Source organism: Amphiprion ocellaris, chromosome 6 (genome assembly GCF_022539595.1).
Source record: "Amphiprion ocellaris isolate individual 3 ecotype Okinawa chromosome 6, ASM2253959v1, whole genome shotgun sequence".
In the NCBI taxonomy this organism is placed as follows: domain Eukaryota; kingdom Metazoa; phylum Chordata; class Actinopteri; family Pomacentridae; genus Amphiprion; species Amphiprion ocellaris.
Window position 1 is genome coordinate 1,896,768 of NC_072771.1, and position 17,729 is coordinate 1,914,496.

At 39.6% G+C, this 17,729-nt stretch overlaps 2 protein-coding genes across 2 annotated transcripts in view; one reads left to right on the forward strand and one right to left on the reverse strand.

The window, feature by feature from the left end:
* Positions 1-3,580: 3,580 nt before the first annotated feature.
* On the reverse strand, positions 3,581-14,644 carry rnf214 (ring finger protein 214). Its single transcript, XM_023285661.3, has 6 exons — positions 13,819-14,644; positions 11,403-11,632; positions 10,404-10,537; positions 9,871-10,099; positions 6,546-6,755; positions 3,581-4,635 (listed from the first exon to the last, which is right to left on the reverse strand). The coding sequence occupies exons 1-6, from the start codon at positions 14,441-14,443 to the stop codon at positions 3,805-3,807; spliced, it is 2,259 nt and encodes a 752-aa protein (XP_023141429.1). The 5' UTR covers positions 14,444-14,644; the 3' UTR covers positions 3,581-3,804.
* Positions 14,645-16,723: 2,079 nt separating this feature from the next.
* Positions 16,724-17,729, forward strand: part of snx2 (sorting nexin 2) — a 37,758-nt gene continuing 36,752 nt past the window's right edge. The window contains exon 1 of the mRNA XM_055011554.1: positions 16,724-16,956. Within this exon, the coding sequence (XP_054867529.1) occupies positions 16,855-16,956 (102 nt within the window). The 5' untranslated portion in view covers positions 16,724-16,854. The remainder of the gene's footprint in view (positions 16,957-17,729) is intronic.

Sequence of the window (17,729 nt, forward strand, 5' to 3'; positions counted from 1 at the left end):
CCTGGTTTTACCAAAATAAGAGTCCGAGGCTTCGTTAGAGATGAAGACGAATCTCTGAGGATCCTCACGTCGTAAAACCTGGATTCTATCTGCTGCTGCTCTTTTGTTGGCTCCTCAGTGAACTAATAGAGAAATAAAACTCTCTGATTGGACCAGGGGCCCCCAGAGAGCCTCCTAAGGGCCCCTCAGGGTCCCCAGACCTCAGTTTGAGACCCTCGTTTACAGAAACGATGCTGTCGGAGAGTAAATCAACATTAGAGCCTCCAGAACATCACTAGGATCTGTAAATGCAGCAGGAAAGGAGTTTTAATCTGAAAAACAGCTTCAACAGGAACAGGAAGTACAATTATATCTACACAATTAAAGAGCTTTAAAATGCATTAAAAAGAGGAATAAATAGGATGAAATCACATTTTTAATGAGTAAAAATGGATTCTTCTGAGAGTACTAGTGTTAAAAATCATTTATTAAATAAGCATTTGAAAGTTTTACCTACATTAAAGTACCACCACTACTACTAATAATAATACACTGTAAAAAAAATCTGCAAAATCAAAATGTAGAAAAAAAGAATAAAGTTATTATTATTATTATTATTATTATTATTATTATTATTATTAATAATAATAATAATAATAATAATAATAATAATAATAATAATAATAATAATAATAATAAATGAATAAATTAAAAATAATAATTTTTTCAACATGTACATTGTTTTTCTGGGATTTTACTGAATATTATCTGTGATTGAACAAAATGGGAAAAATCTGCAAAAATGCCAGTTTTAAAAAAATGTACCATTTTTCAGACCTTAATATAGAAACTATTTCTTTAAACTAACAGCAAATATGTATAAAATTTTAATATTTTATTCAGATTTAAACACAGTAAATGTGTGATTAATAAATTACTATTTATAAAAATGCAGTTTTTTGATGAAAACATTATTTACAGTCAACATGTAAATTATTATTTTTCTGTGATATTAATAAATACTATCTGTTATTTAACAAAACAGGAAAAATCAGTAAAATACCAGTTTAATATTAAATTTTTTAAAACATTTTTTAGTCCTTAATATACATAGTTTGTCTTCAAAATAGCAGCCAATGTCTGTTATTTTAAAAAAAATACAATGAAAATGTAAAATTTTACTCTCAAATCCTGTAGAAAAAGAAATTCTAATTTGTAAAAATACAGAGGTTTTCTTTTTATTATTTTTCCAATCAACATATGAATTTATATTTCTGTTTTAGTCGTTCTGTAATTTAAGGAAAATATATACATTTAAAAGAAACTTTTTAAAAAAACTTTTAAAAAAATTTTGTTGAATCATCTGTGATATTTTTTATTCATTTAAATACAGCAAAAATGTGTAATTTTACTGTCAAATTTTATAGAGGTTGTTTTTTACAGTCAACATGTAAATATATATTTCTGTTAACAGAAAATTATTTTTTAAAAAACTGCCTTTTTTACTTTCATTTGAATACAAAAATCTGTGTTTTGGTTAACATGTAAATTATTTTTAATAATTCAGCTCTTTTTCGACGTATTATTTGTTATTTAACAAAACAGGAAAATTCTGTAAAATAACAATAAATTGTTCAGGAAAAAATGGCATTTAAAGTGTTTTCTTACTGTCCTGTTTTTTCCTGTATTTGTTCTTTGATGTTCCACCTCACCTCGACCAGTGGAGGCAGACATCTGCTCTCCCTGAACCTGGTTCTGATGGAGGTTTCTTCCTGTTTAAAGGTATTTCTTTCTTCCTGTTTTACGTAAAGAGCGCTCACTTAACCTCAGATTTGGTAGATTTTTCCCTCGGTCAAAATATATCACAGACGATTAGTTTAAGGACCACTGGAAAGTAGAAAATCAAAATTTTTTTTCTGCTTTTACAGGTTCTAGCTCAGATAAATGCTGTTTTTTCAGATTCCCAGATGTTCTTTGATGTTCCACCTCACTCCGACCAGTCGAGGCAAACGTCTGCTCTCCCTGAACCTGGTTCTCCCCATTTAAAGGTATTTTTTACTTCCTGTTTTCTACCAAAGAGCTCATTTAACTTCAGATTTGGTTGATTGGTAAAAGCACATCACGTGATTAATTTAAGGACTGTTGGAAAAGAAAAAAATCAACCATTTACCCCCATTTTTGCAGTTTCTAGCTGATAAATTGCGTTTTTTTGTTTTGTTTTGTTTGCGTAATCTGGTTTTCAAACTTGGTGTCCAGATGTTAATGATTTATTTTAGAAAAGAAACAAATTTGATGCTTTAATCAGCCATAAATTTGATGTTTTGTTGCGTCTCTTCCCTTTTTGTTCTGTCTTTTCTGTTAATCTTGTGTTTTCTTCAGTCTTTGTGGTTGAATTTGTGTTTCCTCGGACAGAAAACTCCTCCCCTCTGCCTCTGATTCCTCCTCCGACCCCTCGGCAGCGCTTCGTCTTTATTCTCTTCATTCATTACAGCAGCTTTAGTGGCTTTTATTGGCGCCGCTGCCGGTAAAATCGCTTGGAGACTAACCTTTAAAAGCTTAGAGTTTGTTAGAGGAAAGATGGACGTTCAGGCTGTAAACACAAACACTGTCATTATTCCACACATCCGCTGTGCTGTGATATTTATTGGGACGGGACGGCTCCTTTAACCTCGCCCATCGACCGCCCAGAGCTCCCATTAAGGCCGACTGGGAGGTCCACTGGGACGGAGGATGTGTTTGTGTTTAAAAGACGATGTGTTGTTGTTTCTGGGAGGGTTTATGGGCTCATATCTGGGTCTGAGTGAAGGGAAACTGACTGTAATGCTGAACAACCAGGGACTCATTTAATCCAACAACCAACCGTCTGTCGTTAGATGGAATTAGTACAGTTCAGCTAGAAACTCGTTTTTTAATGATTCCTTAAATATTTACATTAATGTCACTTCATCTTAGTTAAATGTGACATTAGAAAGCCTGATTTGACTGTTTTTATACAAATTTTCAGACTTACATGCAGTAACTGAGTGGACACTAGAGGCTTCACTGTGCGTAGCCGACTAGCTAGCATCTACTATAGCCTGCATACGAGAATTTTATTTATATAAGCGATAATTAAGATAGTTGAGTTTAGTTCTCATGTTTTTTATGGATTAGTAAGCAAATATTTCCTTTCTTTCCAGAGAGACATTGATAACACACTGTGACAAGGATGCGGTTAGCCTAGCTTAGCATAAAGACTGGGATTGGGAAAACTGCTAGCCTGGTTTGATCCAGACTTTAGAAAAACAATCCACTGATGCCTTTTAGTTCCCAGAATGCTCTTTTTGAAGGTAGGATAGCTAAAGGTGCATCAAAATGTTTGGTGATAATGTTGTTGGAACCTTTATGTGCCAACATTCCCACAACACTAAGAATGCTCTTCCTTCATTTTCATAAAACATTGTGGGAACATTTTATAGATTCTATAGCGTTTTTCACCGTTTCTCCCCAAAATGTTGTTACAAAACCATTCAAGATACTTAGCACAAGTTAGCATGCTCCTAACCATTACCTTAATGGTGAAACATTATGAATCATACAATAAGAACACCTTCACGCTTCCTTTTATGTTTAATTTTAAAGAACTTTATTGTAGGCTTGCTGATTACAGTTACTCAGATTCAGTGTAAACGTAAAGAAAGATAGCAGCAGGCACTAAGTGTGACGATCCCTTCTACATCCAAAAATCAATCTTAAAGGCATCCAGCATTGGATATTTTAGAATAGAACTCTAACAAATGATTTGGAAAGGCGCTGAGCCCGAGGTTTCCCTTCCTGGTTCCTCCGTCACTTGGCCGGACAGAACGGACAGGAGTTGTTCTTGCTGGACTTGAGCCACATCTGGATGCAGTCTCTGTGGATGGTATGGGAGCAGCTCAGTGGGTGGCGGTTCTCCGGGTCCACGTGGTTCTGGCACATCAGGCAGAGTTTACGGGGCCCGGCGGCTTGAACTCCTGGTGGTACCGGCGGCCCGGGTCTCTGCTGAGGAACATTCGGTCTCTGGATGGGCCCCGGGGGCATCGGCCGGCTGATGGGGCCCGGCGCTGACCTCTCGCTCTGGACCAGCTTGTAGCCGACCTGCTCGATCACCTCCTCCATGGACATGCCGGCCAAAGTACCACGAGAGGTCTTCACCTGCTGGAGCAGCGACGTCAGCTGAGCCCTGTTGCATTGTGGGTACCGGGCGCCGAGCTTCTCCAGGACCTTGTCGAGTTTGCCAGCGGGGGCCGACGGGGCAGCAGCAGGAACAGTACCAGGTGCAGCCGGAGGAGGCGGGGAAGGGGTGACAGGGTGGACTGGTTGAACTGGGGGGGACGGGGACAGACTGGGAGGCGGAGTCACCCTCACCGGGGCTCGGATGTGGGGCTGGAACTGACGTGGAGGCTGGTGCTGTGGTCGGGGGACAGAGGGGGGAAAGTGAAGGGGCGGTGGGAGGTCGTAGGGGAAGTCGGGATGGAAGTGGGGGTGGTGGGGGTGAGGGAGACCGTGGCGCTGCAGGTAGAAGTACTGGGGGTGTCTCGGTCGTGGGTTGGATGGTTTCATCTGGATTGGAGGAGGCGGAACCATGAACTGTGGACGAACCACAGCCTGCATCACCTGGTTGAACCTCAGGTCGGCCTGTGGGGCAAAGATGGGAAGTTAGTGCAACTGGAACCGGCAATTCTTGGAAAAACTGCAAGTGTGATTGCTGCGGAGCAAGAAATGGTAGGTGTATTGTTTGTTTATTATGCATCGAATAATGTGTGGAACAAGAATAGTAACTACAAAAGGCAATTCTTGGAGCGATTGCAAATGCGGTTGTGGCAAGTCTCTATCTGCATTTGTTAGTTATGCTTTGTTATGATGCGCCAAAAAGCGTCCAGAAAATTAGTAACACCTCCAATGGGTAATTCTTGGAGAGATTGCAAGTGCGATTCTTGCCAAACTTGCTGAGGTGAACATTTCTATTTGTAAGCGCAAGTTATGCTTTGTCATGCTTTGTCATTGCCGAAAAGCCTACAGAAGAAGAGTAATAGTACGTAGAATCGGCAGTTCTTGGAGAGATTACCAGTGTGATTGTTCCAAGTCTCTACAAGCATAAGTTAAAAAGTTTAGACTCATAATACCTCTAATGAGCAATTCCTGCAGAAACTGCTAGTGCGATTGCAGCTGAGCTATAATCACTGTCTATAATAGAACATGAAGACTTTGCATTTTGGTGAAGAAAAAGTACGTGTGCATTAAGATTTTTGGCTGCAATTGTGGTATTTTTAGTTAGTGAGCAGGACAATACATTGCAGGTTTTTACACATTAAATATTGAAGAAAGTACTGTCAGTTGAAGAATTGAGAGGCTGGGGATTGTGTACCAAAAAAATACCTACGCAAGAATTGTATTATATTAACGAGAACTGGCAATTCCTGGAGAAATTGCAAGTGTGACTGCTGAAAGTTTTTGCAGCTTGCTTACAGGTGCACTGGGGGGGCAAATTTGGGGTTGCACCAAGCTTCTGTCTGTTCTGACGAGACTAAGCAGACGAGTTGTCTCCATATTGATCTGTAGTCTAAATCTGGAGTCTCCCCCAACTACAATATACAGGGGGACCCTGAATTACGTGGGAGTTCCTACGGCCCGACGTAAGTTGATTTTCGCCGTAAGTCGGAACTCCATCAGAAGAGTCCGACTTATGCTGGGAGCCATAATGAAGGGCAAAAAGTTAGTGAATGTAGCACAATCCAAGGTGGTGTACCACCATAGAATGGAAACAAAGCCATCTGATAGCGCCGCATGACGACGTATTTGTACGCTCTGCTGGCCAACTAGTTCCACGAAACCAGTTCCAACGTAATGACGAAGCGGAGTACATCATAAACCAAGGACCCGCCTGTAGCCAGTTCCGACGAAATGCGTTAGCTGTAGGACGTCGTACACCGAAGACCTCCTTTATACCTGAAGGTCAGAGAGAATTCTCAGAACCGATGCTGGCATTGCTTGCATGCACTGCTGCTCTGTCGGTGTCACTTCTCCTGATATCAGTAAATCTTCCCCTCAACCTAAGTCGTCCGAGTCTCCAGCGTGTCTCTCTGTGTCTGGCTCCTAATTCTCTCTCGACCTCGCTGAACTTCCACAACAAGCAGAAGAATTCAGAAGCTGAAGATAAGTTTCTATGTACAGAACGTACAGAAAAATAATAGCTAGAATGTGCTATTCCTGGAGAAATTGATAGTGTGATTTGCTGAAAACTGCTGCAGCTAGCTTGTAATTAGTGGACAACCTGTCATGTTTTGACCTGTCACATAGATCTTGTTGCTGTAAAGTTGATGTACCAATAGAGGGGACACAAAGACTGATGAATGGCTGTGATAGCGCCTCCTTGTTTAGTATTCTAACCTGTTTCAATCAGCTGCAATCACACCATCTACAGAGCCAACAGCAGGAAGCTAGCAGGTATTAGCAGTGGAGCATTAATAAACTTTGCTCTGCATCAGGACCAGCAGCTTTTGTAAATAAACCCCCTCATGCTAACCAGCCGGCTGGTGTTTTCTTACCATTGGGACCTGAGGCAGCGTCGGTACGTTGATCCTGGGGAGGGACTCCAGCTCTCGGCCCTGCTGCAGCTGCTGCAGGACCTCCTGGAAGCGACTCTGCAGCTCGGCCTGGTTCCTCCGGACCAAACCCTCCTTCTTCTCCCACTTGGGTCGTTCATGGGAGTACTGCTGAGGAAACTCCACCCTGAGAGTGTTCAGGTACTGGCCCACCTAGGACAGGACGGATTTAGTGCCAGATCAACGGGTTCACAGGCTTATAGGTTTGTTGTTTAACCACCAAAACCTGCCGGTGGTTTGAAATGTGTGTTGTCTTGGAAAAGAAAATCACCAAAATGACACCATTAAACAGCAGAAAGATGGTAAAAATAATTATTAATAATAATAATAATAATAATAATAATAATAATAAGAAGAAGAAGATAATAAGACAAAAGACAAAGATGCAAGTCAGGAAGTATATTGTACATTAGCTGTAGTACGTTAGCTGTAGTATGTTAGCTGTAGTACGTTAGTTGTAGTATGTTAGCTGTAGTACCTTAGCTGTAGTATATTAGCTGTACGTTAGTTGTAGTACGTTAATTGTAGTACCTTAGCTGTAGTATATTAGCTGTAGTACGTTAGTTGTAGTACGTTAGCTGTAGTATGTTAGCTGTAGTACGTTAGCTGTAGTGTATTAGCTGTAGTACGTTAGCTGTAGTAACTTAGCTGTAGTATATTAGCTGTAGTACGTTAGCTGTAGTACCTTAGCTGTAGTATGTTAGCTGTAGTAACTTAGCTGTAGTACATTACCTGTAGTACGTTAGTTGTAGTACGTTAGCTGTAGTATGTTAGCTGTAGTACGTTAGCTGTAGTGTATTAGCTGTAGTACGTTAGCTGTAGTAACTTAGCTGTAGTAACTTAGCTGTAGTATATTAGCTGTAGTACGTTAGCTGTAGTACGTTACTGTAGTATGTTAGCTGTAGTACGTTAGTTGTAGTATGTTAGCTGTAGTACCTTAGCTGTAGTATATTAGCTGTAGTATATTAGCTGTAGTACGTTAGCTGTAGTACGTTAATTGTAGTATGTTAGCTGTAGTACGTTAGCTGTAGTACGTTAATTGTAGTACGTTAGCTGTAGTATATTAGCTGTAGTACGTTAGTTGTAGTATGTTAGCTGTAGTACGTTAGCTGTAGTATGTTAGCTGTAGTATGTTAGCTGTAGTACGTTAGCTGTAGTACGTTAGCTGTAGTGTATTAGCTGTAGTACGTTAGCTGTAGTACCTTAGCTGTAGTATATTAGCTGTAGTACGTTAGCTGTAGTACGTTAGCTGTAGTACGTTAGTTGTAGTATGTTAGCTGTAGTACGTTAGTTGTAGTACCTTAGCTGTAGTATATTAGCTGTAGTACGTTAGCTGTAGTACGTTAGCTGTAGTACGTTAGTTGTAGTATGTTAGCTGTAGTACGTTAGTTGTAGTATGTTAGCTGTAGTACGTTAGCTGTAGTATGTTAGCTGTAGTACGTTAGCTGTTTATTAGCTGTAGTATGTTAGTTGTAGTATGTTAGCTGTAGTACCTTAGCTGTAGTATATTAGCTGTAGTACGTTAGCTGTAGTACGTTAGCCGTAGTATGTTAATTGTAGTATGTTAGCTGTAGTACGTTAGCTGTAGTACGTTAGCTGTAATACGTTAGTTGTAGTATATTAGCTGTAGTACGTTAGCTGTAGTATGTTATCTGTAGTACGTTAGTTTTAGTATATTAGCTGTAGTACGTTAGCTGTAGTATGTTAGCTGTAGTATATTAGCTGTAGTACGTTAGTTGTAATATGTTAGCTGTAGTACGTTAGCTGTAGTACGTTAATTGTAGTACGTTAGCTGTAGTATATTAGCTGTAGTACGTTAGTTGTAGTATGTTAGCTGTAGTACGTTAGCTGTAGTATGTTAGCTGTAGTATGTTAGCTGTAGTACGTTAGCTGTAGTACGTTAGCTGTAGTGTATTAGCTGTAGTACGTTAGCTGTAGTACCTTAGCTGTAGTATATTAGCTGTAGTACGTTAGCTGTAGTACGTTAGCTGTAGTACGTTAGTTGTAGTATGTTAGCTGTAGTACGTTAGTTGTAGTACCTTAGCTGTAGTATATTAGCTGTAGTACGTTAGCTGTAGTACGTTAGCTGTAGTACGTTAGTTGTAGTATGTTAGCTGTAGTACGTTAGTTGTAGTATGTTAGCTGTAGTACGTTAGCTGTAGTACGTTAGCTGTAGTACGTTAGCTGTTTATTAGCTGTAGTATGTTAGTTGTAGTATGTTAGCTGTAGTACCTTAGCTGTAGTATATTAGCTGTAGTACGTTAGCTGTAGTACGTTAGCCGTAGTATGTTAATTGTAGTATGTTAGCTGTAGTACGTTAGCTGTAGTACGTTAGCTGTAATACGTTAGTTGTAGTATATTAGCTGTAGTACGTTAGCTGTAGTATGTTATCTGTAGTACGTTAGTTTTAGTATATTAGCTGTAGTACGTTAGCTGTAGTATGTTAGCTGTAGTATATTAGCTGTAGTACGTTAGTTGTAATATGTTAGCTGTAGTACGTTAGCTGTAGTACGTTAGCTGTAGTACGTTAGTTGTAGTACGTTAGCCGTAGTACGTTAGCCGTAGTACGTTAGCCGTAGTACGTTAGCTGTAGTACCTTAGCTGTAGTACGTTAGCTGTAGTACATTAGCTGTAGTACCTTAGCTGTAGTATGTTAGCTGTAGTACGTTAGCTGTAGTACCTTAGCTGTAGTACCTTAGCTGTAGTACGTTAGCTGTAGTACCTTAGCTGTAGTACGTTAGCTGTAGTACCTTAGCTGTAGTACGTTAGCTGTAGTACAGTTCATGTTGGCAAGCAGACCACATTGTTTAGCGTCTTTGGTGTCAGTTTTGTATAATTCTTGTGTCGTTTTAGCATCATTTAGTGTCTTTTCTGTCTTTTTAGGTTATTTTTCTTGTCATTTTAGCAACTTTTGTGTCAATGTTGTCTTTTTGTGTCATTTTAGCATATTTTGTGTCAGTTTTGTGTCTTTTTGTCATTGACAAATTTCGTTGTACTTCTGAGCAATGACAATAGTCTCTTTAAGTCTTTGTAGCATCTTTTGTATTCATTTTGCATAATTCTTGTGTCGTTTTCGCTTCTTTTTGTTTCATTTCTGTCCTTTCAAATTATTTTTCTTGTTATTTTAGCATCTTGAGAGGAGCAAAGATAAAAACACAACACTGCTAAGACTCTAAAAGGTTAAACTGAATCAGGTTTTGACTCCTCTAATCGTTCCTCTTGCTTCCTGTTGCTCGATAAATGGGATATTAAATGTTTGTTCCTCTACCTCCCTGGTCCAGGCCTCGATGCGAGTCATGGCCACGTCGCGTTGCGTTTCCACAGCTGTGATCTCGTCCTGCAGCGCCTGCAGCTGAGCCTCCTGCGCCTCTTTACTGGTCCGCTCCATCTCCTTCCTCAGCTCCTCCAGCTCCTGCCGCCACCGTTGCTGCTCCTCGCTCTGCTCCTCCGTCAGCTCCGCCAGCTTCCTGTCGCTCTCCTCCAGCTCCTTGGCCAACCTGACCGACCAATCGGAGGACGGAGAGCCGGTGAGTTCATCGCATTTCTGTCACCGTCTTCCTGTTTTTAAAGTTTGTTGTTTCTTAAAGGTTTTTAACAGTCTACTCCACGTCACAGTAAAAAAAAAAAAAAAAACGCTCTTTTTAAGGAGCATTTCTGGAACTCTGGAACACTGATTGAAGAGATAAATCAGTAACTAGACCTCCATAACAGATACTGGACCAACATATTATATTAATGTGTCTTTGTTTAGGTGTTGAAACGGTCCTAAACCTTGACTTTTCTGTCTTTTCTATTTCTTACTTGTTCTTCTCCTGCTTGGCTCGGTTCTTCTCCGTCATCATCTCCTGCTTCTTGCTTAAGAAGTTCTTCCTGGTGGCCTTCGAGTTGTTGAGCTGCAGTTTCACCCTCAGAGAGTCCAGTTTTTCCAGTAGAACCTGAAAACACACTCAGACAGTTATAATCTGTACATGCAGTTATAAACCGTAATCAGAGGCCGCCGCGAAGAAGGAAGTTCTTTCTCTAGAAATGTTGTCTGAAGGATCCACCAAAGTTTGCTGCTGATCACATGGAGAAAGAAAAGTTCTGAGGTCAGATGGAACAAAAACTGAGCAGAAACGTGTTTGGAGGACAGAAGGTGAGGCCTTTAACCCCAAGAACACCAAACCTACCATCAAGCATGGAGGTGGCAGTATCATGCTCTGTGGAACTGTAGCTTTCCACAAAGTAAATGGAATAATGAAGAAGAAGGATCACCTCCATGTTCTTCAGGAAAACCTAAAACCATCAGCAGAAGGTTGATCTTGGACACAGTTGGATGTTTCAACAAGACAATGAGCCCAAACACACATCAGACGTGGTAAAGAAATGGTTCCATCAGACTGGAATGAAGGTTCTAGACTGGTCTCCCCAAAGTCCTGACTTAAACCCATCAAGAACCTGAAGAAACAAGTCTGAGATAGAAAGACGACAAATTTAGTTGAACGGCACCAATTCTGGTCAGTCAGTTCAGTTGATAGTATAATGATACTGCCACCTCCATGCTTGACGACAGATATAATGTCCAGAGGAGTCGAAGATAAACCAGAAGATTGAAACCAGAAGAACCAAACTGAGGTGCAAATGGACAAATGTAACCAAATATTAACATTTCTGTTTGTATATTTTTGACCCAGCAGACCTTTAATAAATCTATGAAAGAGTTCTAGGAGTCACTGGAAACTCAAGACGCCCAACACAAACATGGTCTTTACTGGTGGAGTTCAACTTTAGTTCCCAGCTCTAATTGCCTTCTCGTCTCACCTGGTGCTGTCTGGTCGCCTCCTCCTTCCTCTTCTCAAGCCCCTGTTTGTGTTTTTCATGCTCCATCTCCTCCTCATCCTGCTTCTTCTTCAGCTGGTCAAACTGCTCCTTCAGGGCCGAGCTGTAGTCCAACGTGGCCACCAGGTGACTCTCCCAGTCGGGATCCGTAGAGACGCCGGACTCCGTCGTGGTGCAGTCGGTCTGGACCTCCTGGACCCTCTGGAGCAGGTCTGGAAACAGCATTGGGTGGAATAACATTGGTCAAAATTGTTGAAATTCAGTCCACATGAGACCAGGTTTAGAACAAACTAACCCTAACCCTACTAACCCTAACCCGACTAACCCTTTCCCTACTAACCCTATGAACCCCAACCCTACTAACCTTACAAACCCTATTAACCCTTGCCCTACTAGCCCTACTAACCCTAGACCATTTAAATGTGGACTAGGTTAACAGGGACACCTTAAAGACTGCAAAAAGGTGATATTTCTGCTTTTTCGCATCTAGATCAGGTCTAGATTCCTCCAGAGAAGCTAAACAGTTTAAAAAATAGTTTTAAACGTGTGACATTTCATCAAGACCACATGAGACCAGGTCTAGATCAAAAATATTTAGACTCGTCAGAACACCAAACCTACCATCAAGCATGGTGATGGCAGTATCATGCTCTGGGGCTTCCTAGAAGTGCTTCTGGACTGGTGTCAGACTGGATGTTGGACTGGTTCTGGACTTTCTTGGGACTGGTTTATGTTTGGTTTCAGTCTTGGTTCTGGGCTGGTTTGGGACCTGGTTTCAGACTGTCTTGGGTTGGTCCTGTACTTTTGTAGGAGAAGTTTAGGTTTGGTTTTGGTCCCAATTTGTATTGTTTTTTTGTTTTGTTTTTCTTACGTTTTTTTTGACTGGTTCATGGTTGATTTAGGTCCTGGTTTTAGACCTTTTAGGACTGGTTTCAGACTGTCTTGGGTGAGTTTTAGGCTTTTTTTTTAACCCCAAGAACACCAAACCAACAATCAAGCATGGTGGTGGCAGTATCATGCTGTATGTTGAACTGGTTCTGGACTTTCTTGGGACTGGATTATGTTTGGTTTCAGTCTTGGTTCTCCTGGTTTTGGATGTGATTTAAAGTTAGTTTAGGATTTATGTTACTCTGGATCTGGTCCTGGATCAGGACTGGTTTCAGATTGTAGTCTGACTGGTTGTCAACATTGTTTTAGTCTGGTTTAGGTTTGATTTTGGTCCTGGTTTTAGACTTTTTGAGGACTGGTTTCAGATTGTCTTAGGCTGGTCTTTGACTTTTTTCAACCCCAACACCAAACCTACCATCCAGCATGGTGGTGGCAGTATCGTGCTCTGGGGCTTTCTAGAAGTGTTTCTGGACTGGTTTTAGACTTTCTTGGGAGTGGGACTCATCAGATCTGGACTACGTTAACAGACGGCGTCTAAAGACTGTTTCAGATGCGCTGTCGATTGGTAAAACTATTATTTAAAAAAAATTTTTTTGCTTTTCAAAGTGGCACAAGGTCGGGTCTTGTTCAAAAACCACAAAACTAGATTAAAAGAGCGTTTTAGATGCCATGTCAGATTTGTAAAACCTTTTCAAATTCAAAAATGTTATCATTTTCCTGCGTTTTTTGACATCAACACCAGGTTTAGATCAAGAACAAGCTGACTTGAACTGGTCAAATGTGGACTAAACTCATCTGGAGAAAGTAAAGAACATTTCGAAATAGGTTTAAACGTGTAAATCTTTGTTATATTAATAAAGAAAACATGACAACCTTCTTGCCTTTTCTCCACATCAACAATAAGAAACTACAGCTAGAGACCAAAAACCACAAGACTTAAACTTCTCAAGTCCATCTAGTTCACACTTGGACTGTTTAAAGCATAATTTCAGATTTGTAAAAGCTTTATTTTATCTGTAAAACCTGTTTTTTACATGTCAAGTCCGTATTAACTCAAGTTTGAATTAGAAAGCGCTTCTCCTAGACCTGTCAGATCTGGTATGAGTCCTTCCAGAGAAGCTCTAGAGAGTTTAAAGCTGTTTGAAGTGTTTATTTTATCACTGGAAATGCAAGAAAAGTTAATTTCACAGTTTTTTCCCCATCAAAACCACTTAGAACCAAACTTAGAGTGATCTCCCTATTTTATTAACAGGGAGAGTCTTAATTAGCTGTTTAAGTAGAATAAAAAAAAACTTTATTTCATCAGTAAAAATACAGAAATGTAGTGATTTTTCCACATTAAAGCCGGTCCAGATCAAAACCAGGACAGTTAGATCCGTTAAATCTGGACTAGATCAGCAGAAAAAGGTTAAAAAGCTGCTTAAGACGTTTAAAATCTTTATTTTCTTTGTGAAAAACAGAAATGTGGCAGTTTTCGAGCAGCAGCTGCACCTGTTCAGGATTATTTTACCTTCCAGCGTCAAGTCATCCAGATCCAGGTCCAGATCAAAGTCCAGGTCCACGTCCTGGTCCAGCTTCTGGTCCAGGTCCTGGTCTAGGTTCTGGTCCAGGTCCTGGTCCATGTGCTGGTTCAGGCTCTGCTCCAGGACCTGCTCCACGCTCTGGTCTAGGTCCAGGTCCTGGTCCAGGCACCGCTCCAGGCTCTGGTCCAGGTCCTGTTCTAGGTCCAGGTCCTGGTCCAGGCACTGCTCCAGGCACTGCTCCAGGCTCTGCTCCAGGTTCTGTTCCAGGTCCTGGTCCATGTTCTGGTTCAGGCTCTGCTCCAGGCTCTGGTCCAGGTCCTGTTCTAAGTCCAGGTTCTGGTCCAAGCACTGCTCCGGGCTATGGTCTAGGTTCTGGTCCAGGTCCTGGTCCATGTTCTGGTTCAGGCTCTGCTCCAGGCTGTGCTCCAGGTCCAGACTCTGCTCCAGGTTCTGTTCCAGGTCCTGGTCTAGGTCCAGCTTCTGGTCTAGGCTCTGGTCTAGGTCCTGGTTCACTTTCTGGTCCAGAGCCTCCTCCTGGGTCAGGACTTGGACTTGATGTTGTCCCTCTTCTTCCTCTGAAGCTACAGTAGCTGTTTCCCCGCTAGCATCCATGCTAATAGGACTACAAAACCGAAACTACAAAAACTCTTCTTCGTCTGATTTTAAAGTCGGGCTGTTAGCTTAGCGACTAGCTAGTTAGCTTAGCGGCTAACCGGTTGGCTAAACACCGACTGAGTCCCTCAGATCCTAAAAAATCCCTTTCAATTAGCTGCCGTTAAACTCACGGTTACCGCCCGGTAACAACACGGAACTAATGGTACGTCCCTCAACACGGTCCGGCTGAAACGCTGCAGCGGTGCAGAAATTCCGGGACACACATATCGTAGGTAAATCTTTTTTCAAAATAACTTTAATGAACAATTTATAACAACGATACACAGTTAAGTTCACGATTATTCATAAAACAAGCCAGAAAGTTAGATTTATATATATATTTTTTATTTGACAGAGGTTTCTTTTGGCCTGAAATGGCATAAACAAGAGAGGAAATACAGTAAGACATGATGCTGGAAAACAAAATATGGCTCAATATATTGAAAACGTGTTATGAGAAAGTGGAGTATTGTAATTAAAATAGTTCACATAAAAATTAAATAATGAACATAAAAAATGCACATTACATTGAGAGTTTTTTACATGGAAGTGAAATATGACACATGGAATTAAAATATTGCACCTGAAAAAAATTGGAATAAAAAAAAAAACTCACATTATACTGAAAATATTTTATGAAAAAGTGAAATACTGTGCATGGAATTAAAATATTGCACAAAAATGTTAATATTGCAAATAAACAATGAGATGAAAACTAAATATTACACATGTAATTAGAATATTGTGCATACAACTGAATTATTGTACATAAAAAATGAGATGAAAGCAAAATAATTCACATTACATCAGACATGCTGTACATCAAAGTTAAATATGGCACATGTAATTAAAACATTGCATCTGAAAAGGAAATATTGCACATAAAAATTAAATATTGCACATAAAATATGAGACAAAAAGGAAATACTAAACATGTAATTAAAATATTGCACATAGATAATTTATATTGCACATGAAAATTACATGAAAACCAAATATTGCATATGTAATTACAATAAATATATTATAATATAATATTATGTCTGAAAAATGAGATGAATACAAAATACGGCTCATATCAAAACTGTTTTATGAGAAGGAAATTTATTTAAATACTACACATAAAAATACAATATTGCATGCAAAGATTAGATGAAAATGTAATATTTCACATTATACTGACAGTGTTGTACATTAAATTTTGATAATGCACATTAATTAAAATATTGTACATGTAGTTAAAATATTGCATATAAAAAGTTAGCTTAAAACGAAATATTACACATTACATTGGCAATGCTGTACATTAAAGTGGAATATGGCATGTTAAAAAATATGAAAACTAAAAATTACACGTGCATAATTAAAATATTTTACATAAAACTGCATGAAAACAAAATATTGCACATTGACAGTGTTTCACATTAAAGTGAAATATTACACATAAAAATTGAATATTGCACATGAAAATTAGATGAAAACTAAATATTGCACATGTATAATTAAAATATTACACATAAAAATTTAATATTGCACATAAACAACATGAAAACTAAATATTGTATATTTGCTCTTATGTTGTATATATTTTAGGGTGTGTTATATCGTTTATTTTTTATGCTGCTATTCGGAGAGTACTAAACCGATTTTCATTGTTTTCTGTCACAGTGACAATAAAGATCTATCTAATCTAATCTATTGCACATAAAAATTTAATATTGCACAAAAATTAGACAAAATTTAAATATTACACATAAAAATGTAATATTGCATCTAAAATATTAGATGAAAATTAAATATTGCTCATTATATGGACAATTTGTACATGAAGTTAAATAGTGCACATAAAAACTACATTAAAACGAGATATTGCACATTCTATTGACAGTGTTTTACATTAAAGTGAAATATTACACATAGAAAATTAAATATTGCCGAAAAAAGAGACAAAAATAACTATTACATGAAAATCTACATGAAAACTATATATGGTGCATTTTATTGACAGTGTTTTACATTAAATATTTCATATTGTACATTAATTTAAATATTTTACATTAATCAAAATACTATAAATTATTTAAAATACTGCTCATGATACTATAAATTCACAGAAATCCTCCATTTCTTGTGTGTTTATCACAGATTGTATTAAAGTGTGTTGTTATTGTGTGGGAGCAGAGGATTGTGGGTAACGGTAGCAGGAATCCTCATCAGAGTGAGACCTCCTCCTCCGGTCCCGGTGGGTCACATGACGGAGCTGGACGGACCTCCTGACCGGCCTCCTCCTCCTCTCCGCTCCCCGCCTCTCGGTCGGCGGCTCCGTTAGCTCGCTGTTTAGCCTCCATCGGCCTCCGAAGCACCGGAACATGGCGGACACCGTCAGGGACCCTCCGCCGGACGGAACCGACTTCCACGAGCTGGAGGACGGCGAGGAGCTGTTCCCGGAGCCGGCGGCCGCTCCGGAGGAGGTGAGCCGAGGGGAGGCGGCGGCAGGCAGGCCGGAGGGGTGTGATGCTCCAGCCGACAACAGAGGGGCGGTTAGCGGGCTGGAGGGGGACCGGAGCCGGGGCTTTTCTGACCGGGGCTCGGTGCTCCGGTCCTCCGTGATCGGAAATTAAACGTTTAAAAAAATAAAATAAAATCTAAATATGTAAAAACACCGAATGTGGCCTTCAGGGCGACGCTACCGGAGCCGAGCAGGGACAGTTAGCGCAAAGCAGCGACGCAGGAAAGGTGCGCTTCCGGTCGGTCAGGTGACGGTCACACAGGTGAGGCTGGTGCGTTCAGGGCCGGCCAGAAAAACACCTGCAGAAAGAGCGATTTAACAGGAAAAAATGTGGTTGAAGTTAATTGATGTCATATGTATTTAAACTAAATCAAGTTTAAATAATATTAGGATCAATAGTGACACGTTTATTTATTAAAAAGACAAAAATAATCAGGATGGTAGGTTTTAACACAAGGACAAAGACTCAAAACAACTAAAAATGACCAAAAATCCAATCTTAAAAGGCCAAATATAGTAAAGAACCATGGGTTTATTTAGTTTAACTGATATTAGGATCAATATTAACATGTTTTAATTCTTAAAAAGTCGAAAATAATCAGGCTGGTCAGTTTTAACACACGTAAAAATAATGAAAACAACAAAAAATAACCAAAAATTTGCCAAAAATAGTAAAGAATCGTTGAGTTAATATCAGTTTAACTCATATTAGCGTCAATAATACAAGTTTTTATT